This window comes from Scophthalmus maximus, chromosome 4, assembly GCF_022379125.1.
Source record: "Scophthalmus maximus strain ysfricsl-2021 chromosome 4, ASM2237912v1, whole genome shotgun sequence".
Classification (NCBI taxonomy): Eukaryota; Metazoa; Chordata; class Actinopteri; order Pleuronectiformes; family Scophthalmidae; genus Scophthalmus; species Scophthalmus maximus.
Window position 1 is genome coordinate 13,893,885 of NC_061518.1, and position 26,356 is coordinate 13,920,240.

Consider the following 26,356-nt stretch of genomic DNA (forward strand, 5'->3'; position numbering starts at 1 on the left):
TGACTCCTGAATGAGGCTGCAATATTATGATTTCCATGGATAAACTTACTGAATGGAGATGATAAACAGAAGTTTTGGTGGAGTAAAAAAGAAATGCGTGCACGGAAATGATTTGAATGTCCAAATTCACTCACAAAAAGCTGTATATGTCTCTTTGAAGGACCCGGATGCCAGCTACGATGTGAATGATGGCGACCCAGATCCTCAGCCCCGATACACACAGCTTAATGATAACAGGTAGAGTAGAAATCTACACTGATAAAAATGTGATTTTCACTCGTGTCTGCTCGTGTTTCCGCATTGTCCACTACTGTGTCCAAGGGTACCATTTATGGGAAACCCTCTGATGAAACGCCGTAGCCGCTGGGGTTTACTTTGTCGAAGAGATTTACATTTTCTGCCATTTAAAGCTTTTATTATAAAAATTATACATAGAAAATGGAGTTTACAGTCATCAGTAGAAGTTTGGATAAACAATGCAAACAATATGCCGTTTCTTTCTTATTCAGCCCAATTGAGTGTTTTTAAGATTCTGTGCCAGTGCCTGAGACCAAAAACCCGACATGATGGAATTTCTTGTGGGGGAATGTGGGAGAACATCCCTCCGGTGCAGCTCCACAGATCCACAATCTCTGCCAAGGCACGCTTAAGCTCTTCTGGCGGCTCACAGTGGCCCAGAGCCGAGCAAAGACTCTTACTGTTGATGTTTCCTACATTCTGGCTGCACCTCTTTCCAACCCTCGCACACCTCGGCCCTTATCTCTTGCCACCCAGCTCTCTGTGTCGTCCTCGTGGCAGGACCAATCGAGAGGGAGAGTCCGTATATGTGTGTATGTGTTCGTTTCCCTTACTTTACAGTGGGTAGTTGCAGATGCACATGTAAACAGCCTGTGGGCGGGCATGAAACTGCGTAAGGCTGTGTGAGACTGTAAGTGTCTGTTCCCCGCAGAAAGCACAGGTCTGTTCACCTCTATAAAGCTGTCTTTCTTCCCCAGCATACGGGCAGCACTGAGGATGTCTCAGTAGCAATGTGACCATTCACCCTCATGTTTATCTAAGACAGGGATCTTGATGTTTCTCTTTCCAGGGTTTCCGCTGATTTCTATCAGGACGGTTTCCAAATGTAAATGTTTCTAGATTAAACCTGGCTACACTGGCACAGTCTTTGGCAGAAGCAGCCTGTTCTTTGCCTCTTGATTTAGTGCAGGGGTAGCTTATGTAAGTTAGCCAGAATGACACTATTCAGTATGTGCAGTAAACATGCAGATTTTTTCTTGATGATATAAAGAAAAAAATAAACACTGACTTGCTTAACAATACAAGGGTACGGTGCAGACTGACTGCAGATATCCAATGTACAGTGATGGATGAAAGGACCTATTTAACAGTACTGCTGACAGCAGGCTGATTAATTTCACCAGACCCCACACTAATCTTCTCCCTGTAGACATTTCCTGCATATTCCTCTCTTTACCGTACTTTTTAAACATCACCAGACCTTTTGTCTTACAAGCCAGCTCATTAGTAAACTGGCAGAACCATTAACGGACTTAAGAATGAGCTGAGCAAAACAGTTGTTCAGATTTACATTTGAGGTTCAGAGTATTCCAGAGACTAACGAACAGCAAATGCCACTTTCCACGGCCTCGGGATCCTCAGTGATTTGGAAGTAATTAAGCTAATGCCAGATAGAAAAACAAATGAATGAAAAATGTGTCTAAGACTATGAATTTGCATGATGACTTAGACCCTGAAGATAAAAAAAGAAAAAGATCGATGCAAATTTGGACAAGCAAAATGTGATCACAATGCCAATCCTGCTGTTCAGAAATGCTTTGATAGAGCACCCAGTTAAGTGCATGTTAAGCTTTGATATCTTTCTCCAACTCTTGTGATGTAAATGTTAATGAAATGTTCTATTGGGTTTCAAATTTTGATATCAAAAGTCCAACTAATGTAATTATTCTGAACTTTGTCATGTTCTTCTTTTTCACTACAACTCATAATGCTGTTAAAAGTCAGTGCATCTCAAACTGCAGGAGCCACACTTAAAACTTGGTGATTGCAGTGTGTTTATTCATGACAAGAATAACTCCAGTATCGGTGGCAGATCTATTAGACAGCTGCCTTTGTTCCATTCTCTTTTTTTAGACTTTTTTGGCCAGTGCAAGTTATGGTGAATACTTTTCCCATCTTTGCATGTCCACAGACCCAGTTCGGATACAACTGTATGATAATAGCATGTCTCTTTAGTCTCCAGAGTCATTGTGATAATGGTATTGCCAGCTGTCCATCTGAATACCGATCGTGTTGCCGGTCTCGGGCTTGCAGCCAACTGTAGTTGCTGTAACCTGAGTTGTTCTTGCTGTAATCGGTACAAGACTTCATTGATATTGCTCTTTGTTCACCATAATCTCTGACTATCTCCATTACATGTGCCGCAGGATCCCTGAGCTTGTTGCAAAATGTATCCGATACAAAAGTGGTTCTGAAGTTTCTTCATTAGAAAAAGATTTTCTAATTTCTTTCCCCAAGAATTGGGTGAGACTTCAGTCAACCTTCTGGTGAGAGGGATTAGTGAGGGCATGAAGCTGTTTTAAATAAAAAACACATGTTGCTCATAATTTAACTGCTGTTGTAAGTGTGAGATGAAAACTGATGCTGTAAGCACCACAGTTATGTAGCACCTAAACTTGACACAGACAGTTTGCATGGTGTTGGGACTGTGGGACTGTGGGAGGGACCCACACTAATTGACTGTTGCTTCACTGAGTTTTGTTGTGGCCTGAAGGAAGCTCATCTAAATGTGGCTGGTGGATTCATTTTACCCAAGTGTGGCATGTCTAGACACAAGTGTGAATGAAGTTTATTTTTCTTTTAATTTAAAGGACAATGCGATAATGGATGCAACAAATTAAAAGGATTTTATCCATCTAAAGAAAATCTGTCTGTCCTTCGATTTTCTCAACAACCACTCATTTGATTGACTTCCGATTTGGCAGGTATATTTCTTAGGACACTGAGAAGTGCTGTCTCGAATAAAGTATTTTCTTTTTTTTGAATGAGCAGTTTTTCTTGACCTCAGCCATCATTCTCGGCATCACAGAATATTCCTTTGTGAGTTTTGAAATAGAAACCAGGCTCGTTTTTGCCAAAATGCCACGCACTGAGGATGATTACTAGTCTTTTTAAATCTTAAAACATCTCTTCTTGGCTTACCAGCAATGATGTCTGACTTATTGACATAGTTGTTCCAATATGCTCGAGTTGGTTGAGATAGTTGTTGAATAGAGCTTTAATAATACCAGTTAGTCGAAGGGGTGGTGACCATCTTTTTGTTTGTGCAGTTGAGAGAAAAGACCTGTGATAATTAATGTGTGACTTGTTAACAACTGATTAAACATTGATGTACTCCTCGTGACAGAAGGCCCTTTGTTACCGCGGACAATGTCTGGGAGTGTTTCCGCTGGATCATCATCATCATGTGATCCTCTCCTGTGCTGTTCTCTCACCTCTTTTGACTCCTCTTTAAACCCCAGGCCTGGAGGTTGAATCCAGGTTTGGTTTCATGTGATGCCAGCCTCATTAGTAGAGATGTGTGCATGCAGACGAAATGAGGACGTTCAGTCATGCCTTGCCCTCATTGTCAGAGGACAGGAAGCTCCCTCAGGCATCGCATCGTGACCGATCATCCTGATGACTGAGTCAATTACATATGGAATAATTCTCATTTGGTTGCGTGGGCCGTGAACTATTAAAATCTTTACCACGGCTGCCATTTTTAGCATCGGGAATTAACAGTAACCAGTTTAATAAATCATGATAATGCATTTGGGCATATGTGTGTAGGTAATGATAGTGTCGTATTTTTTTCACGATTTGTGTGAGCAGATTGTAATTTATGAGACCTTGCCTGACTTCTCGGTTGCCCAAAGCAGCCTGTGGACTACAGGACTCGGTAGGATTCTGTAGGAAAATCTGAACAAGGTTATATAAATGCTCGTTCCTTAGTGCCTTGCCTCAATGCTTCTCTTCCACTGTCAGTGCTAGCACTGTACAACACTATTAAGATAAGACTCTGTTCTTTGGAACACGTTATTTCATAAAGATTTTATGAGGATTATCTCCAGTCTAACATTACCCATCCCACTGCTATCATCTGTTTAATACTGATTAGGATTATCCTCGTCTCAAGATACTGCCAGCCTATTCAGTACAGTTACATTTGTTAAACTACTGTAGTCTCACATAGCCAGACCCATCTCCACACTTTGTTCTTGCACTGTGCCAGTGCTGACGAGTAGAATATAGTCCGTTGTCTTTCATAGTGTCGATTTTGTAAACTAAACCCTCTTTCTGAAGACGGTGATCTACATAGGTATATCCTGATTAGAGATGAGTTTTCCAAATATAATACCTAACTGAAAACTACTCCTGCTAAGTTAAGTACAAGTACTCTTGTTTACGGCCCCAACTATATAAACATCTTGTCTGAATAGTTAGAATAATATTTGACCTTCAATGTCTTTTGCTGCTCTAAACAATGTTGATTGGGTTAACATGGAGCAGCTGTGCTTGCAAACTGTTTAATGAAAATGACTTTACATTGGAGACTGCTGTAAGTCATGTTGAATAGAAAGCAAAGAGCTGCTTTTGCATCAGAATTCATTCAATTTGACACATAGATGCACTCTCCTTCCTGTTCTTATTGACCCGAACAGTGAGTGGGAGCAGTAAAAGGATATCTTCTTGTATCCACTTCATCACTCCCATGGAAATCACTCCCAGAAAACCTGATTATGCAAGTAGTTCTTGCATAATAAGGTTCAGAAACCGAGGGCTTCACCTCTTTAACAGCATTTGTATGCTATGAACCAGTCGACCGCCTAAATGACTTTAATGAATGTGTCAATGGGAGATTTGGAAAAAGGCAAGAGTTGAACACGGGGGGGATAGGCCTGTGCATGCCTGGCATCCCATAGCAGACACCTTAGCTGCTCCTAATCATGAGCTGCCTCACAAACACTGATGCTGTAGGACACAAGACTCCAAAGTCAACAAACTCGCACTTTGTGCGTGCGCGTGTTTGTTTGTTTTTTTTACTCTTGTGATCGGAAACACGTTTTATTATTCAGCAGTTCTACTTACCAGTGGAAAAACTGTAGCTGGGCTGATGGAGACTGTGGCATTGACATTAACCTCCATCCCCTCGGCTCTTCACCATGACTAAAGAGATCTCTGCGGACTGGCAGATGAATAACAATACTCTCCCCTTCTGTCATTACACTGTTATCTATAAAGGAATCAAAAGTCTTAAGGATTATTAGAATCAGTCAAAGAGAAATAGGTCACGGCCTCTGGTCACTAGAATCTAAACTTCAGGTAACATGATTTGAATCCAGGAGTCCTTTAATTGTAATTTCTAACTGATAATGGAAATGCTTTGCAGACTATACCTTCCCCAAATGTACATATCTTGACAACAGACAGACAGACAATGTGTCATGGTAGGTTGTTAACTGGTTATGTGGTGTTTGGATCGCCGTGCTTTTGCCTTTACTGGATACCCAGAGCACCTCAGTGGAAGCCTGTTGGTGTCGTGAACATCCATTGTTTGTTGATATGACAAAGTGTTGCCCAGGCTCCACCAATCCTGTCTTGGAATGGCTGCAATCCAGAGGGGATTGCAGCCATGGTTTGAAGGGCATTAAAAGTATGTCTCCATCTGGCCGACCAGGTGGATGCACCTGACTGGAATGTGATGATCAGCTCCTCCGTAGCAGCTTCTTGGATCTTTTTGGTAGAGAGGCTCAGGCAAAATGAAAGACCAATTGTGAAAAAGGCAAATCTAATTCATATTTTCCTCCCGTGTGTGACGGTGGTATATCATCTCATTTTCCCTTTTACCTTGACTTCCTCGGGTCCTGTTTTCATTCCTTAGTTACTTATACCAGAAGACAGTAGATAACTTGTGGTGGTCTACTCTCATCTCGATGAGAGAATGTTTTCCTCTGGACAAATGGGAATTCAGATTTGTTTAAATGACACAAAGCCAAGAACCTGTCTATAAAGTTTGTTTTGTCTCAGTCTACAGCTCAACCACAGCGCTGAAGGGAGCACATTCTTTCACACATTCTACATACATATTTATATATATAATATTAAATATGCATCTCAATTTTCATTCTTCTCCTCTCCAGACATGGAACACGATGTGCTGGAGAAGTGGCAGCAGTGGCCAACAATGGGATCTGTGGAGTCGGTGTGGCCTACAATGCCAAGATTGGAGGTATGGTCAAATAGAAATAAGTGGATCATTTCTATAATCTCAGAGGGACAAGCCTTATCTTCTTTTCAGTTTTCTTTTTTGACTGCCACAGCAGCTAGAATACATGTTCAGTCAGTTTCCCAGGCACAGCATACCACTGAATCTTTTTGAGCAGCACCACAGTTATTGCCTCTGCACTGTAAAGAGTATTATTTTTCATGGAGGAACAGTATTGAAAAATTGTGATATGCAGTTTCTTGAATTGTACCAGGCTTTAGATTCCAGTGAATTTGTTACTGTTCTCACCCTATACACAAGTAATACGAAAACTGATGTAACCCTATTGTATCTAATTTAAATTTGTGTGGACAAAATATTATACACCTTTTAATGTAATGAAATTCAACACAATCACATCCAGCAACAGGCATAAACAGTTTCAGAGTGAAATTAGCAAAGGCTCAATATTATTTTTTTGCACAAATGTTGTGCTGGATTGTATTAGATCGGACAGATGTTCCAAATAGGCTGCTAACTCGGTGCGTTTGGAGACATCTGGTCGTTCTGGTGGTGTCTATAAAGAAGTGAGGGAAACAGATAGACGATGGCCAGTACACTCTCTTTATGGTTTGTTTAAGGCCACTAGAGGATATATCTTTAATGTCACAGACAGGCTGATATCAGAATACACATTTGGCAGGTCCTATTGCCTCAAGACCCAGTCTCCACCATTATGTGATTAATTTTATTCAAGAAAGAAACTCAAATAAGATGAATACATTTTTGCAATGACAAGCCATTGGGCTCTGGGAAAGTATAATGGCTTTTTTTTTCTAAAACTATTTTCTAGACATTTGAATAATGATTAATGAGTTATTTAAGAAAATATTCTAACATCATGCTACAAATGTTATTTCACCTCCCTTAAATGATTGTTGTTGTTGAAAGTGCATTTAGCATTGTGGTTCAGAGTTTGAATGCTGCACTGGAGTTAATAGCAGTGTTAATTGCAAGCATAATACTTTAATGACAGAATTAACAGTTTATTTATTTATGTGGGAGCGATACAAACACACAGCACAGAAAATATACCAAATATGTCAGTAGCAAAGTATTGTGAAATATTAATTAGTTTGCTCTAAAAAGGATTTGCACCCCGGTGAGTTGTTGTTCCTCTGCCTACAGGGAGAAACAGTTTCTGTAGTTTCTGTTCCCATTCTTCAAAAGAAGTTCTGATATTAAAAAAAAACATCATAGTTGATTTCCATAAAATTTTCATTGTAAACAAGTTATTTTATTATTTCATGAGTTTTTTTTCCTTCTCTCTCTCTCTGTGTAATTCTTACATTAAAGCCAGAGTCAATTAGGATTAGAGTTGGATGTTGGTATGGTCACATTGCTGGTACATGTATTGGTTTCTTTGTTCCTATGCTGAGGATTTGGATGTTGTATTTTACAAGGGTTGCGATAGGGTTGCAACTCCGTGTCATTACTGTTCTGCTTATCTCAGTAGCCTCCAGCTTACTTCCAGCTGTAATAAAGTTTGAACCCCTCAAAATTGTTCCATAACTCTAGTGGGAATATAAGAATATAAGTGGGCTTTTGTCAGTGGTTCAGGACTTAAAGAGTGTTGTAAAAAACCTACACGTGTGCTTTTCAGACGCACTTAAGGGGCTTTCCCATCCATAGAATCAGAAGCTAGACGTGAAATAAAGTTAAGAAAGTCATCCTCCGGTTGAATCAAACATTCTCAGCTCCAACTAAAGTACAATGAATTAAAAACAATGTAACAGCAATTACCGGTTTAGAGCTGCTACCTCTGAGGGTCACCACCCCAAGCTGTCTGAGTCTCGTCAGAAAAAATGTTCACCTTCCTATGTTTAACTCACTCACTACCTTTCACTGCTGCCGTTTGTTTCTGCCAACTCACAGCTGATATTTAAAGGGATGGGTTTGTCATTTTGGGAAATGCGTTTATTTTCTTTCTTGCTGAGAGTTGGACGAGAGATATTTCATTTCTGTTAGTTAGAAACAAAACTAGAAGTTGTTGCTTTTAGTCTTGTTACTTTTACACAGAGCAAAGTTGTCCATTTCCATCTGCTTCTAGTTTTTGTGTTCACCGTATTATAGCAAAAAATATTCATTTACAATGAGTTCTGATTCCTTGAAATTTGTTTTATGGACTGAGGGATGAATTAAATAGCACACAGAAACCCCTTATAGAGGAAGAACTGACCAGATGGCATACTACCAAGAACACTCTCAACTTGCAGTTTTTGCACAGATCTCATGTTAATTTGCAGTTCAATGTTAATGAACAAATCATAGGTCTCCCTGTTGGATTTTATACATATAATACTGTACGTGCATAAAGGTAAAATTTGCAATGAACTTTCCACTGGTAGTACCCATCTTAAAATACTGGAATTTGGGACAGATGGATATTTTGGACAGAGATACTTGATTTTGCTCAGCAAATCACAGAGCCCTCTCTCAGCGGGCTGCCATGGAAACACTAGTAGCACAGTGTCTGTTTGATGCTTTTGGAGAACTTCAAAGTCCCGTGCTTGGTTATTTTAACCCATATATGCAGCAGTAGAGTAACCTGACCTGCAATGCTTCAGATGGGGGAAAGTTTGTTTTTAAGGTGTCTTTGATTTGTCACCTCCTGTCTGTAGAGGATTGTTGCTGAGAGAGAAAAGAGCGAGTTCTGTAGTGAGAAAATCCTCTAATGCTATATTTCATCTTTTTTACCCGAGCTTTGAGTCTGTAATGTGCTTCATACTTGAGGAGGCAGTTCACCCACATTGCAATTGATCTCCATAAATTGAATTGCCATGTATTGGGTTTTTTTTCCAACAACCTGCTCGAGTGCCAAGGCAATCAATGAAGATGACGTTTGATTTACATGGTGGGATCCATGATAACCTCACGACGGATGCACAAATAACGAACACTGGGAGCAGGTGCTGCGCGACTGCATGAGTTGCACAAATACACACGGACATTTTGCAGCTGTGAAAACGAGTGTGTAAATATGCAAATCGAACAGCACCTCAGCAACAGTGCCGTGTCCCTACACATGTCGAACGTTACTGAACCTGAGCGCACAGTCAGGTGGAACTACACGGTTACAGCACTGTTGACTGCAGCACTGATCTGAAGACTAGAGGAAAGTAATCCTGCAAGATCCACATCACCTGCAGCACTTTTTTCTTTCTGTGGTAAAACGAGTATTCCACTGGTTTATGACCCTCTGTAGACGGAAGCAGAGTACTGTTTTCGCCCCTGTCTGGTTTCATCCCACACATTCTTCTTTCTTGTCAAAACGCTTTTCCTTAATCCACAGCACAGCCTGACAGCTCCGTCTGGGATTCAGTTTGTGTTAAGTTAGCAGCGACGCAGCACTCTTCATGTAGATGCCCACCAGCATGACAGAATCGAAAGTGAAGGGGCACCGGTTTTTACTGAATGGACAAGAAGTTCAACCGTTAAACTGTGAATCCAGTGTATCTTGTACTAGATAAATATGAACAGTGTCGACCAACAACAGAAACCTGCTCCAGGCTTAGTTCTGTATAGATCATTTCTCCACTTATCGCATTTCTCTAAAAATATTAAATTTTCCCTCAGTCTTGAACTGGATAGATTTGATGCTTATTAAGTATTAAGTTCTTTATGTATTTTTTGAAAAATAAAGTAAGTACTGATAAAAAAAAGGTTATACATTTTATAAAATGTTTTGTAAAATTGTGTGTACCTGTATGTGTACTCTTGCTGCAGGTGTGCGTATGCTGGACGGTGAGGTGACTGACATGGTGGAGGCCCAGTCTCTCAGTCTGAATCCCCAACACATCGACATCTACAGTGCCAGCTGGGGCCCAGAGGACGACGGCAAAACCGTCGACGGACCTGCCAAACTTGCCAAAGAAGCTTTTCTGCGTGGAGTTACAGAGGTGTGTGCGGTTGTGTATTGTTATGCGAGTGTTTGTGTGAGAAAGAAATTATTTACTGCCTGTGTGTGGCTTCCTTTCACCAGTCAGTAATTGAACTGTTCAAGCATGAGAGGACATAAGCTGGAAGAACAAAGCCGTTTTTGACCCTGACAATTATGAATGGAAAGTGAAGTCCACTAAAGGGCCACCAGGAAGGAAAATCTTTGAAAATTAATAGAAGCACCAACGAAATTGAAGTAGGAATAGTTTTTTTTTTGCTAACCATTGTTAGCAGAAGGGCGCTTCTTTGACTGCCAGCTCGTCTTTTGTCCCCCTGCTCCTTCAGTTAGTCAGCATGTCATTTTATTTATTTATTTATTTTAATACATCAAGGTTGTTTTTCAAATTCCAAACAGTTACTGGAGCTTTAAATTACTTGACAAGCATTTCTAACCAAAAGCTTCTGCACACTTGCCTGATTATATGTACACGTAAAGCAATTTTGAGGGGGTAATTTTGAAAACGAGTCTGTCAGCATCTTGCAACACTACAATCTGAAAATGGGCCACGCTGTCGTGTAATTAGTCCTGTTTTTGGTAGCGGCCCTTGCTTTAATGCTTGTGGCACATTAGGACTGTGTCAGATATATAAAAGGAACAAGTCAACAGAATAATAAGCATACAGCTCACATCCCGGGCTCTCACATCTGTACCCCATGAATAAATACATCAAGCTACGGCTTGTTATGGACCAGTAGATTTAAGGCATGTGCCATAAAGCTGATTGGAACTGCTGACAATGACAACTAAGATAATTGCCACAGTGACAGTGCCATCTGATGGTGGTGCGGGTGGTGCATAGCTGAGTTTGATCAATGCAGAGAGAGACAGTGCCACTCAATACAATAAAGTGGCTCTTAGATGAAAATTATTGCACTTCAAAGGCTGAGAGGTTGGATGATTTATTACAATGGACTGTTGCCATGGTGCTGTTTTTGTATTGCATAGCTGTCATGCAATATTTAGCTCTTTTTAATTTACTGTGACCACCCAGGCCTCTGTGATGCGTTTTAATGGGCCCTTTTTTTAAATGAGCCCTGAAATGAATTTGCCCTCCTATAATTGGGATTCCCATTAAGGTTGAATGAGATTCTGTTCTTTTCTGGATAGTGGCAGATGAATGAATGAAAGGTTCTGTGGTCCCCTCTCTGCCCGTTGGTCTGAATTCACTGTACGATCCCCAGGGTCGCGGTGGCTTTGGTTCCATCTTTGTATGGGCTTCTGGAAATGGAGGGAGGGAGAAGGACAGCTGTAACTGCGATGGCTACACGAACAGCATCTACACCCTGTCCATCAGCAGCTCCACCCAGAATGGCAACGTCCCCTGGTACAGCGAGGCTTGCTCCTCCACCCTCGCCACCACCTACAGTTCGGGGAACATCAACGAGAAACAGATTGTGAGTTGTGGTTGTATCCAGGATTTTTTCCTCTCCTTCTTTGCCACTTCTTGTTTCCCTCACACAAACACGTGGCTATCACACTGAGTTTCTACTTTAATGTGTATAGTAAAATTAAGGGATTATTTAAAGTCCTAAGTGAAGTTAGGTTGACCCATAGGATCAACCTAAAAAATGTTGGACCAACTAGTGCTAATCCAGTCTGCAAATGCATTTTTTTATTGCAACACATTATATTTAGAAATATATGATATTATAATCAGAGCTGAAACCATCAGGACATCAATGAAATAATCTACTTAGAGAAAAGTATCAGCCTCTTAAGATGATAATTTTCAGTTTTTTTTTATTTGATTGCTAGTTTTATTTTTTATATTATATTATATTATATTTATATAAATATTTTTATATTTTTCAGGTTTGGTCTGTCAAAGCAATTTGAACATGCCTCAATAGGAATTGTGATAGGTGGATTTAACTTTTCAACATTTAATTGACAATTACTCAGCTCATCATTCAACTAATCGATGGATTCAAATTTTTATTGCGTGAATAGTTATAATATATTTTTTAAAAAGCTCATCACAAAGTCCCAGTGCCCACGGTGCATGATATTTTAAATGAAGAACAGCCCAAAACCCAGATTTCAGTTAAGACTAAGAGACGCAGAAATATTCACAATCAAGTTTTGTGCAGGTAATGTTCGAACTGAGTAATTGTTTTATATTTTACTCAAACAGTATGTAAGTATTTGGTTCTGCACTTTTGCTCTGTACTTGACTCAGTTTCGTCTCTCGTCTCCTGTTTCCATTCATTCAGTCCTGGGCCATTAAAAATGATCATGAATAATGAACAGCTGAAAGTCCATCTGGCAGTCTGCTGCTGCTCTCACCACAAACACAAAAGCACACGCACAAAAGTGTGTGCACAAGCGCGCGCATGCACACACACACACACATACACACACTTTTGTCATACTATTCCTGTGAGGTTAACAACATAATGTATTCTCTCACGCCTTAATCTTAACCATCACAATTCATTTCCTAACTTTAATCTTTACCCTAACATAAGCCTAATTGTAGTCTGAAACCTATAAACAAGTCTTAACCCAGTAGTTTTTGTCCGCACGAGTGACACAAGCACAAACACATACACACAGAAACATACACACACACACACACACACACACACACACACACACACACACACACACACACACACACACACACACACACACACACACACACAGAAACATTCAGACTAAATGGACGGACAGCTTATGACATCTCTGTGACATGTGGCTGGTCCCTCAATGCTTCAGTGCTGAACTCGCTTAATTGCGCTGTCACTCAGGAATCTGCGAATGATAAGATGGAGCAGAAGAGGAAAGCTTGGACCTCCCGGTTATGCAGGAGTGAATATGTTAACGCCTGATTCTTTCTTTTTCCCTCCTTTTTCTAAAATTACACTCAAAAGATCCTTCTCTTTCTATTTAAAGTGAGGAGGTATATGAAGCTACTAAAGTCAGCTCTGCCAGTTCATTTTATTTTTTATACTGTTTAGTTTGATAAAAGATCATTTTTTGGATGCACAGCATTAGTCAGCACATTGAGAGGATTTTGATTCCAACCGCTTTTCTATTAGATCAACCTGCCCTTTTATCAACCTCCCCTTTACATACTGTACAGCATGTGACTGGGGGCTCTTTGCAATGCATTGTTTTTTGACCTTTATCCTTCCTGAGATGGGTTTTGCCGAGTATAAACAATCTGGTTCTCCTCCACTTTTCTTTAAATTCATGCAGCTATAGAAATTCCACCTGGGAGCCGCCCTGTACAGCCACAGCCCTCTGCTGTGGGTCACCCAGGAGATTTCTGCCGTAGCAGTTTGATCTAAAAAGAGTCTTGCTTGAAGACACCTCAGTGGAAGTTGTTGAGAGAGGGAGGGCATGAGTTATACAATTTTCCTGCTTTGATTTTCCAGCTGGTCCACGGAGTCACGCTGTGCGCTTTCTGCTCTTAAGTTCCCGCTTTTTCAACCATCAGGCGATATCTGCCTGCAACAAATGAGCATGAGATTAAAAAAGAAGGCGTACTTGATTATTAAAGTAGGCAACTTCCAGTTATCAAGATCTAAATATTTTAATGTCTTTATTTTTTGATGATGAAAGCACAAGAGTATTTCTGGTGAAAGTTAAGGATTTTTGATATGGTGTTAGTTTCAACCAAAAAAAAAAGAACAATAAAAAAAGAACAATAACTTCAGGTTGATCTTTTAAGAATATGTTCCACTTTTTGTCTGAGCTGTCTAAATAAGTCCATTGTGTTCATCCTCCCTAGGTGACTACAGACCTCAAATCAAAATGCACAGATTCCCACACAGGCACCTCTGCCTCCGCCCCGCTAGCTGCTGGGATCATCGCTCTAGCCCTTGAGGCCAAGTAAGCGCTTCTCTCCATGTTTCTGAGTCTTACTAAGCATTGCACTTCTCTTCAGCTCTACAGCCTCATCATAACCTTCCCTATCTACGTTATCAACTGACTTTTGTTTATTTTAAATCAGTTAATTTTATGGAAAAGAAAAGTACTAAAATATAGCTTGCATAGAACAGAACAAGTTGATGATTAGATTCTGAAGTAATTTTTCGAGGGAATGATTTGTCATTTTGAGCTCCTGAAAACCTAACTTGTTTGAATTAATGCCCCACTACTATCAGTGTCTAGCTTGTGGTTAGAAGTTTCCTAACCGCAAATTGGTCATTTAGTGGAAACAGGCAATGTTTTTTTCTTTTACAAGCTCAAATATAAATTCAACATTTTTTATCAAATCAGGCTTTAACTGTTGATGCTGCTTCATTATCCCATTTTCTGTTTTACGATTTAACCCCTCAGTCTGACAGATTTGTCACGGGTTGATGTAAGCACGAATCATTCTTATGACGTAAACATCAGTATAGTCTGAGTAACAATGAATAATGAGTAAGTAGTTGCATTTTGAAATGAGAGTGACAGAGCAAATTTACTAAATAAAATGCCTTATTCCAGTTAATTGGAAATAAGATTTCTGAATTTAGTTATGCAATTACTTACAGCAGAGAAGCAAACAGCAGTAGTGACCTGCTGTAATCCCTTTTTGTGCCTGTTCCTTTCCGAACCGCTGCAGGCGGAATAAACACTTAGAACTTTTTTCAGCTTTTCTCTTCACAACACATTTTGCCAACGGGCAGAAAGTGACTTCAAACACATGTTGACTTAAGATTTGGTGCAATTCACGAAAGAATGTGAACGCCGCTTCATTGTATTCTGTATTTAATTAGCTGTCCACCCGCAGGTTAAGTCTATGGGTTGTATTGTCGGAGGCATTTGTTTGATCTTTGTGTGTGTGTGTATGTGTGTGTGTGTGTGTGTGTGTGTGTGTGTGTGCGTGTGCGTGTGCGTGTGCGTGCGTTACTGTCTCTTTGCTTATTCGCATGTTCCAGTAAAAACCTGACCTGGAGGGATATGCAACATCTGGTTGTACGAACTTCTCACCCTGCCCACCTGCTCACCAACGACTGGAGAACCAATGGGGTTGGACGCAAAGGTACAGAAATTCCTAGCAAGATCCCGTCTGCCCTCTGTAGCTGCAGACACCTTTTGAGGCTCATTGATATGTTCCACATCTAATAAAGAAAAATGCACTGGAATTACACAGATTTTTTTAGTTAGACCTTCGAGTGGGATTCGCACTCTGAAGTTTGCTAACGTACATTATGACATTTGGAGCTGGAAGAGTGATGCTGCTGCTATCAGCAGGCCACCATTCATATGTCTCTCTCCTCTTTTCTCACTGCAGTTAGTCATTCATATGGATATGGTCTACTTGATGCCAGTGCCATTGTATCACTGGCAAAGACATGGAACAGCGTGGGGCCACAGAGGAAGTGTGTGATCACCATGGTCTGTGAACCAAGGTAAGTCATACACACACACCCACACACACCCAGCACAATAAATTCATCTTAGCACCCTGGTTACAAGTGTCGTTACATATTACAGCTGTTCTTCTTTTTAATCTAGTTTAAACTAATTACAGCTAATGGGTAATTAGTTTGAATGAATTTATAGGCAGCCCACGTAGCCTAATCCTGCATTGTAGAATTAATGTCACTGCATTCATCTGAAGGTTCCTCCAGTGCCTTACTCGTGTGGCAAGCTAAAATTGCTGTAAGATATTTACATTTTTAAAAACCGCAACCAAGTAGGCTAATCTTTACAGCATTTCCTGACCTTATCTCAAGTAGACAGTATAGTTAAGGAACGCCCCCTGCTGGACAACAAGTCACAGTCTGCTTTCCCGATGTAAAATTTTTTGAATTTGAACAGATTATTTCTGATCAAATATTTCATTTTTCTCACATGCAAAGAGAAGATTAAATAAGTGAGAGCCCTTTCGGACAACACGACACTAATTTTACATGGTGACCTCTACTAAAGACCAAAAGTCAGAATATCTCCTCTGTCGCTGATATTTACCTAAAAAAAATAAGCAAAAACATAATTTCAATATTTCTTATCAGCTGTCCTCCTCCTGGTGGCATCTTAACACGGTTGGGACGTCTCCTCTTCTTTATGTGCTTAGTGACGGGGTTTGAGGTTTTTCTCCCTCTTAATGCAGCAGATGGTTGGAGCGTCTGGGAGCAGCAGCAGGTTATTTGATTTATGTTTCAGGTGTTTAGCAGACTTACTCATTTGGAGTGATGGGAAATAAGTGAGCAGGAAGGGTTCATTGTCATGATCTTAAACAGACATTATTCTCAAAATATAGCTGCTATTTAGGTAGAATTTCATGCAACACTTTACATAAACTTTCATACACACCAGGACTACATCATCGACCCAATATTGTTTGTCCTCCCTAGGTGACACATATCCTTACGTAGAAACTACTTATCGAATGCTGTGTTAATGTTTAAAATCACAGTGTTGGTCTTGGTGTTATTTAACACCCTTAAATTTTCAGATAGTGTTGATCCATTGCCACTGGGGTGACTTTCACACGTAGCTGCTAGTGACATGATATTAAAAGGCCTTAGATCACAGATGCTGTGCTGAACTGGTCAGCTGGCAATGATTAGGTATTCAGCAAGCATTTGTATAAATTTCCATTTCCTGCTCCTATGTTTTCTGACTCTTTCCAGGGCCACCACAAAATTCATGTTGCAGTAGCCTAACATGCAAATATGAAGGTGCTTTGTTGCTGTCAGTTTGCATTACACTAATATGGACATTCGTTGTTGTGCTTATTATTGCTATAAATAAACATTTGAGATTTCCCTCACATTTCCCATGTCAACCTTCAGAGGTTAAAGCATAGACTCTATATTAAGATGGACGACAAATCCACACTTCCTGTCGTTGTACAAATATAATGCTTTAAGATCCTGGATACGAGTGACGCTATCTTGCGCTTATGAAGTCATTTGGAGGCAGACTCTGTGCAGTAGTGATCGTTGACAATTGACTATGGAGGAGGCAGGATGAATGACCTATACTACAGCCAGCCACCAGGGGGCGATTAAGATCATTTGGCTTCACTTTTGGGATGTTGTCCATTTTTATATACAGTCTATGGGTCAAAAACATTTATGTAGTGTTTTAATGCATCATGGGATATTAGAGGTAGTCCTGGAAGGATGATAACAGAATAGTGATCACAACACATCATGTATGTTTTGTGGGCACCTCAGTGCCACTGAAACCTAACGCCTTCCTTGTCTTTATAATTGTTGTGGATGCGTGTAATCTCCTAAGTGGATTGGGTGGTGCTTCACTTCCACAAAGGACGCTGATTCCACAGGTTGTGAGAAACTAATCCTGTTCAAGGCCACAAACCCTTCAACCATTACAGACTCACACACATGCCAGGGGCAAAATGTCACACGCAGTTACTTGGAAGGAAGCTAATTCAGAGTTTAGAACAAAAATTTAATTAATCATTATTTCAGCTGCATACAACCCGAGACTAACATATACACAAACACACAAACACACACCTTAATGTGTCTTTGTTATATGTTGTTTCTCATCTTTGACAGGAATATTGGCAGCCATCTATTGATCAACATGAGTGTGGATGCCTGCATCGGTACAGACACTCACGTGACCTCATTAGAGCACGTCCAGGCCCGGCTCACCCTGTCCTACAACCGGAGGGGAAACCTTGCTATCCACCTCATTAGTCCTGCCGGCACGCGCTCCACACTGCTCCACCCCAGGTACAAACACACAAGCACACAATCATACACTAACTTTTGGTAAACACAATCCATTCACGCTTCCTGTTTGTTGTTGTCCTGCAGGCCGCATGACTACTCATCGGAAGGTTTTAATGACTGGGCTTTCATGACCACCCACTCCTGGGACGAGAACCCCACAGGGGCGTGGACACTGGAGATTGAGAATGTGGCTGGTGCCAGTGACTATGGTGAAACATCTTCATTGTTGATGAGACAGATTTAAAAAATTACAACTTTTCTGAATTCAACAGCATGATTTTGTTTTCATAACTAGAGTTTGCTGCTGTGTTGAGAAGGGTTGTAACTCATGAACATTTTATTTAATTATTAAATAATCTGTTGATTACTTTTCTTATTCATTTAATTATTGTTATAAGTAAAATAGTTAAAGAAAATACCCATCATAATTTCAAGACAGTGGAGAGTCATGTTTTTATTACTTGTTTTGTCAGACTTACAGTCTTAAACATAGAGATATTTGATTTAAGATTACACTAAACAAATTAAAGCAGTGGGGAGCTGGAACTATGAAATGTTTTATATTTTGCCTTGATAAACATCCATCCATTAGATATACCGCTTATCCTTTGAGCGTCGTAATGGGGCTGCAGCCAGTCCCAGCTGGGCAAGAGACAGGGTTCACCCTGGACAGGTCGCCTGTTCATCACAGGACAAACACATACAGAGATAAGCAACTATTCACAATCACATTCAAATGTACCTGTTATTTATAGTCTCCAATAAACCAATCGTTTGGGAGGAAGCCGGAGAAATCACACGCATGCTCCACACAGAAAGTCCCTTGCCAGCTGTCAGGTTGGAAACAGAATCTTCTTGATGTGAAGCGACATATTTTACCACTGCACCACAGTGCTGAGCATGTTAAACAACCTGAAAATTAGAATTATAAATTTAAATTAAGAGAGACAGAGATTGCTTATATTATAAGTAGGTCTAGCCTGCTAATAGGCACTTGGCCATTTTACTACTGAGGCATCACAATGAGTGTAGTTTGAAAATAAATGGTGGGTTAGGTTCAGGGTTGGGGTCTTGACAAATGCTAATCCAAAAAACTTCAGTCAACACTTCCCGGAGTTTGAAGTTGATCGAGTGAGCAACGGACAGACAGACAGACAGACAGACACGGAAACACAGAGTTGTTGAATTTATAAGTAGGATGTACTTGGTCCACCAACAACACGATATCCAGAATCCAAGAACACACAAGTAGATAAATACCTCCCACCTTTAGTAAGGTGATTTACATGAGTGGAAACCCCCCCAAGGCTCCACACTCAGATTCTTGAGAGATGTCCATTTCATGACATACTTATCAAGCACAGAGTGAAATCATACAGTCTTGAAATTGTGTCTCATTCAGAGTCATTTTCTGTCACTTGATGCAAAAAAGATTCTACGATAAGTTTTGGATAGATATGCCAAATCCCCCCGAGGGAGAGCCTTGCTGTTTTTGACAGGCCTACTTCCCCCCCTGGTTAATTTCATTTTTTTAAAATCTCCATCTCTCTGTCTCCTCTCAGGAACTCTGACCCAGTTCATCCTGGTGCTGTACGGCACCGGCTCATCATCATCCAGCTCCTCTGACAAGCCGGAGCCTGCCAACGGCAGCTGTAAGACCCTGGACCTACGGCAGATATGCATCGGTAAGAAGTGGTGTCTCTTGTCTCCAGTTTGGTCCTAACAGCAAGTTACTGTCACAGCAGCCGAGGAGCGGTAGTATCATTACAGAGTCATATTGACATCTGATAAGTGAAGTGGCCTGGATGGTGTGAGGTGAGCTGGATGAAATATTGTCCCATGTGTGCTCAGCTGCATCTCTTTGCATTGTGTCTCTTTGTGCCAACTGTGTACAGACCTATTTTAAAGCCACCGCTCATCTAAATCCTGTCTGTTTCCGCCGTGGTTCCTCAATGGTGGAACGAGCTACCCATTGACAGTAGGACAGCAGAATCCCTTCAATGCTCTCGTCGCAGACTGAAAACTCACCTGTTCAGACAGCACCATACTCCCTGAATTTATAATATTAAACACAAACAAAAAAAATGGACCTAATTACAAATAGCACTTGAAGTGTTTTTTGCTTATTTGATGAATGTTTATGTACTTATTAATTCTTGCACTTTGAGTAATATCTTCATGGTTGAATGCCCTTATTGTTAGTCGCTTTGGACAAAAGCATCTGCTAAATGAATGTAATGTAAAGTAAAGTAAGAAATAAAATTATACTTTACTGCAGGAACTTTACATCATCTCATTTAAATTTAATACTGTCCACACTGCGGTCTTCTTCCTAATCCAAATCCAATCCAAGGTCCTGAGATCCCACTAACAGTGTGAAGTCCACTACAGTACATGTTGAATATATTGACAGTCTGACCCCTACAGGCTGTCAGAAGTACGTACATACTGACAGACAAGATCACATGACTGAATGTAATTGTTATATTTTTGATCATCATGTATCCTTTAGTACAGCGTGCTTTCTAACTTTGGCTCAAAACTATATTTTTTTCCAGTTTTTAGGGGTTTACAAGACCCTGCAGTAAATTACATTTTCCTCCTTCTGTGACTCTCACTCCTGTTTTCAGCTCTGTTACCCCTGGCACCCAGAGTCTGTTAATTGCCATCATAAGCAATGGTCTGCATCTGGACCTGCTGTAAATGGAAATGGGTCTCACTTAAACGCCTCGGCGTATGAATTGCAAAGCATTTCATCATGCACGAGTAGCACTAACAAAAGTGCAAATGGCAACTTGAAAGTAAGATTGCCTTGAAAATGTCTCACAATAACACATGGATGAATGAACAGAGAAGTGTCGGACACGTCGCACTGTGTCAGATCACATTCTCCCACACTCACATTTGCAATTTGGAGTGTGCAAGTGACTGATGAGTACAGCACATGCAGTGTACTGACTCTCCTCATCCTCAATGGTCGCCATTTTGCCTACATAGCAGGAGGAGACCATCAACATGTTTTGCCTCTTGCTTTCTACACGACCTTTTTTTTAAATCAAGTGAGCAAATCAGCTGGCAGATATTTTGTCAGGCTTCGATCACATTTACGTGTTGTAATCGTCGTTTCTGGTAAGAGCAATATGGCCATGTTTGATTTAGGACAACACTACATTGTCATTGTCACAATTCACCAACTACATCAGTGAGTATACAGTGCACCGCTGACTGAATCCGATGTGAGACACAGCTATCGCTCTTTACCATGTTAACTGATTGGGCAGGTGTCCTGCTTCTCTGTCCGATCGGTTGTCTGACTCATATGAAGAAGTAAAAGCTGAGTGTGTCTGTTGATTTCAGTTTCTTTCTCTGTGTTGCAGAGTGCGACGCCGGCCACTACCTCTTTCAGCAGGGCTGTGTGAAAGAATGTCCGGCAGGCTTCTCGGTGGGCTCCCAGCCCCTCAACTACACAGTGGGAAACTTCATATCGCCAGCTTCCGTCCCAGCCTGCCTTCCCTGCCCACTGCCCTGCCTGACCTGCAGCAGCCTCAGCCCTCAGGCCTGCCTGTCCTGCCCCCCTCACAGCTCGCTGGACCCCATCTCTGGCACCTGCCTGCACCTCAACCAATACATGCGCGAGTCCCCTGGCAGCTTCATGGTTGGCCAGGGTAACCCTGGATCGCAAGTCCAGCTCAGCTCCCAGCTGCCCATCACCATTGCCGTGCTCAGCTGCATGGCTATCATTGCCACCTTCGCCGGCATCTTCCTGCTGCTGCAGCTGCGATCAGGCGCACTCATCAAGCTGCCTTCTCTGGAGGCTGGCGGCGGTCTCGGGGGCAGCTTCAGCCTCGGAGGGAATAGGGTGGTGTCGTACCGCGGCATCCCGACAGTCTGGGGGGATGATGGAGTAAATACAGACTCCGAAAATGAGTTTGACGTCCATAATGAGAGGACTGCCTTTATCAAAACACAAAGTGCCCTTTAATGCCTCCCCCACATCCTTCCGTTTCTCCGGCTTTTAAAATCCCATCAGCCCCATTTGTCTGATAATTCAGGGCTGTGGTAACTGTCCTTTCACAGTCGTCCCTTTTTCTTTTTCTTTCCTACTGGGTTTTCTAGCTGAGCCCCGCTTTGGGATTTTGTCTTCCACTCTGCTGTTGGAGACCTGATGGGAAGCTCAGGGCTCGGGATGGCCCGAGCTTAGCTTTGCTTTGTTCACACATCGGTGCATTTCTATTAAACTGGCTCGCTATCTCCTCCTGCCCTCAATCACTACCAGTGTCTGTGCAGAGTCCATTTTCCCCTCCAGCTCCTTTTCGTTACAGTAAACAAATGATTATTATTTGCTCTCATCCTATTTTTCTCTTTCCATCAGTCTCATTGCAGTAGCCAGAAGAAATTGCTGAATGTGAAAAGTAGAGGTGGATGTGTGTGTGTGTGTGTGTGTGTGTGTGTGTGTGTGTGTGTGTGTGTGTGTGTGTGTGTGTGTGTGTGTGTGTGTGTGTGTGTGTGTGTGTGTGTGTGTGTGTGTGTGTGTGTGTGTGTGTGTGTGTGTGTGTGTGTGTGTGTGTGTGTGTGTGTGTGTGTATGTGTGTGTTCTGGTGTGCATACATGCACTTGTATGAATGAAGGTGTAAGAGTGTGTACATTATACATGAATAGTGTTGTGTGTGAAGCTAAAGCTGGTCCTATCACATTTAGAACTTTAACAAAAAAATTGTATTATGGGGCATGAAATGTAATCCCCCCCACAGCGTTGTTAAGTGACATTAACATCCAAATGTCTGCTGAGAAAAGCACCTCTTATCTGTAGTGTTTCACAAGTGCATTTTACACATCAACAACATAATAACTAAAAAGGAAATTCCAAGACTCTACTGGCTTATAATTATGTGTCAAGAGTCAGAAAAACAAAACGGACAGAGAGCCTTCTGGATACATAATGTCTTTTCATTATGAGACGGTAATTTTATTTACTTGAAACAGAATCCGTCTTTTATAGAGTCGCTCTTTTTATCTATGCGGTTTTGTTCTGGGTGTGATGATATTCAGTCACTCTGGAATCTCCCTCAGCTCTGGCAGAACAGAATGTGAGTCACATGACAAGCAAAGCTTCCTCCTGCCTTTTGGGATTCACCGTGGACTGGACATTTTGATGTTTTGGAAACTATAAATTCTCCGAAACCTCATACAACTACCAACTATGACACGGAGGGGTTTAAAAAAAAAAAAAAAAGTTAAATTGAAAGCGAAAACACAGAGGATCAGATGGGCCACTCTATCAACCCTGAGGCACAATCCCTTCCAGGGATATTTTATGTCTTATGTGCTCAAGTGCTGGGGCTGAGAAAGAAGCGGTCGAGGTGCTGATGAGACCCTGAACAATACGTGACTGTTGAGCACAACAGCTTCTCCAAGCAGCAGGTAGGTGTTGAGTTACCTGTGATTGATTTCTTGACAGAGCAGAAACAGTAACAATACATTCAGGCTTTCCCTTGTGTCAGAGCACATTAACACTACAATCACTCGTTGTACACGCCTCTTATCATGATGACGAAAGGTTTGTGTGTGTTCAAGTGTGTGTGTTTGTTGCATACAAGGTTAGGAACAGTTAGTCTGCCATCTGAGGTGAAGGTTTCCTTTCCTCTTTCGTCAGACTGTTTCTGCTCTTTTTCAAATCTTTAAATACTGTTTAGAAATCCTGCGTCGAGACTCCACATCTCATTGGCGTCGCTGCGCTCGCCCTCCAGTCTTCATCTCATCTGAATATCAGATGAGCTCTTTGGTGTACTCCACGATTAATTGTATTCTGAATGATACTGAAGCAAACTATTTATTCTGAAAGATTTTTAATCATACCTTTAGGGAAGATTGTTTTTAAAGTGATTTTTCTTCCGAGCAGTTTATCATCTGAAATATGCACCTCATGATTCATTCCAGTGTAGCCATTTTGAAATCATTGATCTCTGTTCTGCTATGTTGAAATTATGACTATTTTCATTGCTAGTACAAAATCAAATGGAGCTTGCTGAGAGAGGTTGTCATGGCAATGGCATGCATACAAAGCTGCAGGTGCTCATCCTGTGCTCTACCTCTCATATCATTCAGCAAGTTTTCATGCGCAGTGAGAGGTGCTGTTAAATGATTATAGAGGTCACATTAAATGTATGACAGATATGAAAACACTTAGCTGGATAGGTTAGGCATGCAATGTTATGTTTTAGAAGAGAAACAAGCAATTTTGCAATTCAGAACCTGTAAAACTGCTGTGTAAATTCTAGTCCATTTAATCCCTTTCTCTCCTAAAATGTAATGTCTTCATGATCAACATTCATGGGCAGCTCCACATTGCCTTTAAAACCTGTTATTGTTATTGAAAAACGAGCGATTGATCAGGGATCTCGTTGGCCAGCATTTTAAATGCTGAGTTGAATCTAAAAATAGTTGAGGGCTTTTGTTCTCCTCACCTCTCGCACTCGGTTCTACCTGGACTGTTCCACCCGGGGTTAAGACCTTTTGCTTCTTTCACTGACAATCAATGTTCCTTGTTTTGTGGGTGAGGCGCACGCGCACACAAAACAAATCAATTTTCATTTAATTTCATGTATTGGGAAGCCTTCTCTGAAGCTATTATTCATCAAAAAAAACTGTGTAGAGTTGGATGAGATTTGAATTGCAATAATGTGTTCAGATTGAAAGGAGAATATAAAAGCAGCAGAGAATAAAGAATTTGAAACCTGCCAAAAATCCTGCTCAGAAGGATGGAGGATTGGTATGTATCCTCTCAAACGTAACGTTGTGCCAGGAGGCTTAATTCATCTCAGATGGCCAGTGCAGGTGTAGCACATTTGGCTTATCGTGGCAGTTTCAGCCAGGAAGCACTAAACTGTATTGCGAACCAACCAGAGAATGTGGCTTTAGAGCAAATGCCCTCGAAAGGAACAAAGTATATGTGGCTACGGAATAATGTTTGTGTGCTGCATGGCTTTAGTGCCCGCTGCCATTTAGGCTTTGATTAGCCCCAGTTTAAGAAGGATGCTCATTTAAAAATGTAATAACCGCAGCCTCCGACTGGAGCCACCGAATACCATTGGCTTCCCAGCTTGGTGCAAAGTGTGCAAACGACAGATAATGTAGCCCATTATCTGTTGTGATGAAATTGCTTCCGTAAATTATGTTCTTAAAACTCTGCATCTTCTCTTACAAAACAGTCTTATTGCTTCCAGGAAAGAAAAGAAAAAAAGTTTCTCAACATAAAGTGCAACATTTGGAGGCGTTCCAACAAGCTTCTGTGCACACACAAGATTATTTATCCATCTTAGCTTGTTGTTGTAGTTACCACAGCTTGATGAAGTCAGAAAACTTAAAACCCATCAACTGAGCATTCAAGTGTCCAACTTTAGAAGAAATCCCGAATGCAGGCAGATTAAGTAGTTAGTGGAGAGAACCCATTAGCAGACAGTTTACGTCTTTATCTGCAAGAATCTGATGGAAACCACACACTAAAAAAGGGGAGAAAGAGTTTCACTAATTGTGCCAAAACAACCGCTCCTAAGTAGAAGGCAACCGCTTCATCGGCGCTGAGGTGTGAAGCCCTATAATGTACAAAGTTCCAGGAATGTAACAGAGAAAAAAATTAGCTCACTGCAAATTGTCTTCTGATTATACAGAGGTGACGACGGAGGCTTTGTCTTTATACAAGTGATCATGTCATGTTGAGCTGCCTCAGGATCTGGCCTGATGTGATCGATATGAAGTCGGACGGAGTTAATCGGAGCAATATCTTTGGCTTGCTCAGAGACGGTCACTTTGGGGCCGTCTGTGAAGTGCTTAGACACTTTCGCTTTCAGGTTGTCGCAGTCCATCGAACCCCTTCACTTGTGTCCATGGTGTTCCGTTGATATCGCCCTGTCATCTCTTCCCTTTTGAGCGACACCCTGTTTGTTCAGCAGCTTTGGAGGCAGGAGACAGAATGTATCCCATCTTCATTAACTTAAGGGCTGAATCAGATCTGCGTGCGTGCGTGCGTGCGCTTGTGTGTATGTGTGTGTGTGTGTGCACATGCTTGTTTGAGTATGAATAAAACACTTTGTAATAGGGGGTGGACAGTGGAGCAGTGTCAGATGACTCTGGCCTGTGACCTATGTATAATGTACAAGAATGACTATCTTACATGGGACATAACTCTAAAATAAGGCCTATTTTTGTACTACATGAATGGTGCAGTGTAATTTTCTTGTAATTTAAAGATTTTTTTTTTGCTCTTGTTTTTCTCCTTTTTATTTAATTGATGTCAATTATAGATTCTACTAAAATAAAGATCTATGCAAATTTGAATGTTTTTTTTATTCACTTCTCGTAAACATAATGGCAGTGATGGAAGAAGTACTCAGATCACTCACAATTTAAAATTTAAGCCAGTTTGCCGATAAGATAATATAA

The 26,356-nt window shown here is 41.0% G+C and overlaps 1 protein-coding gene across 4 annotated transcripts in view; it reads left to right on the top strand.

Moving 5' to 3' along the window:
* furina (furin (paired basic amino acid cleaving enzyme) a) overlaps positions 1-26,251 on the top strand; it is a 68,848-nt gene extending 42,597 nt beyond the window's left edge. For all 4 annotated transcript variants that reach the window (XM_035627606.2, XM_035627607.2, XM_035627610.2 and 1 more), the window contains exons 6-16: positions 161-237; positions 6,201-6,289; positions 10,052-10,224; positions 11,447-11,659; positions 14,002-14,102; positions 15,140-15,243; positions 15,496-15,613; positions 17,738-17,917; positions 18,002-18,126; positions 19,480-19,602; positions 21,295-26,251. In XM_035627606.2, coding sequence (XP_035483499.1) covers positions 161-237; positions 6,201-6,289; positions 10,052-10,224; positions 11,447-11,659; positions 14,002-14,102; positions 15,140-15,243; positions 15,496-15,613; positions 17,738-17,917; positions 18,002-18,126; positions 19,480-19,602; positions 21,295-21,899 — 1,908 coding nt within the window. In that variant the 3' untranslated portion in view covers positions 21,900-26,251. The remainder of the gene's footprint in view (positions 1-160; positions 238-6,200; positions 6,290-10,051; positions 10,225-11,446; positions 11,660-14,001; positions 14,103-15,139; positions 15,244-15,495; positions 15,614-17,737; positions 17,918-18,001; positions 18,127-19,479; positions 19,603-21,294) is intronic.
* The last annotated feature ends 105 nt before the right edge of the window (positions 26,252-26,356 follow it).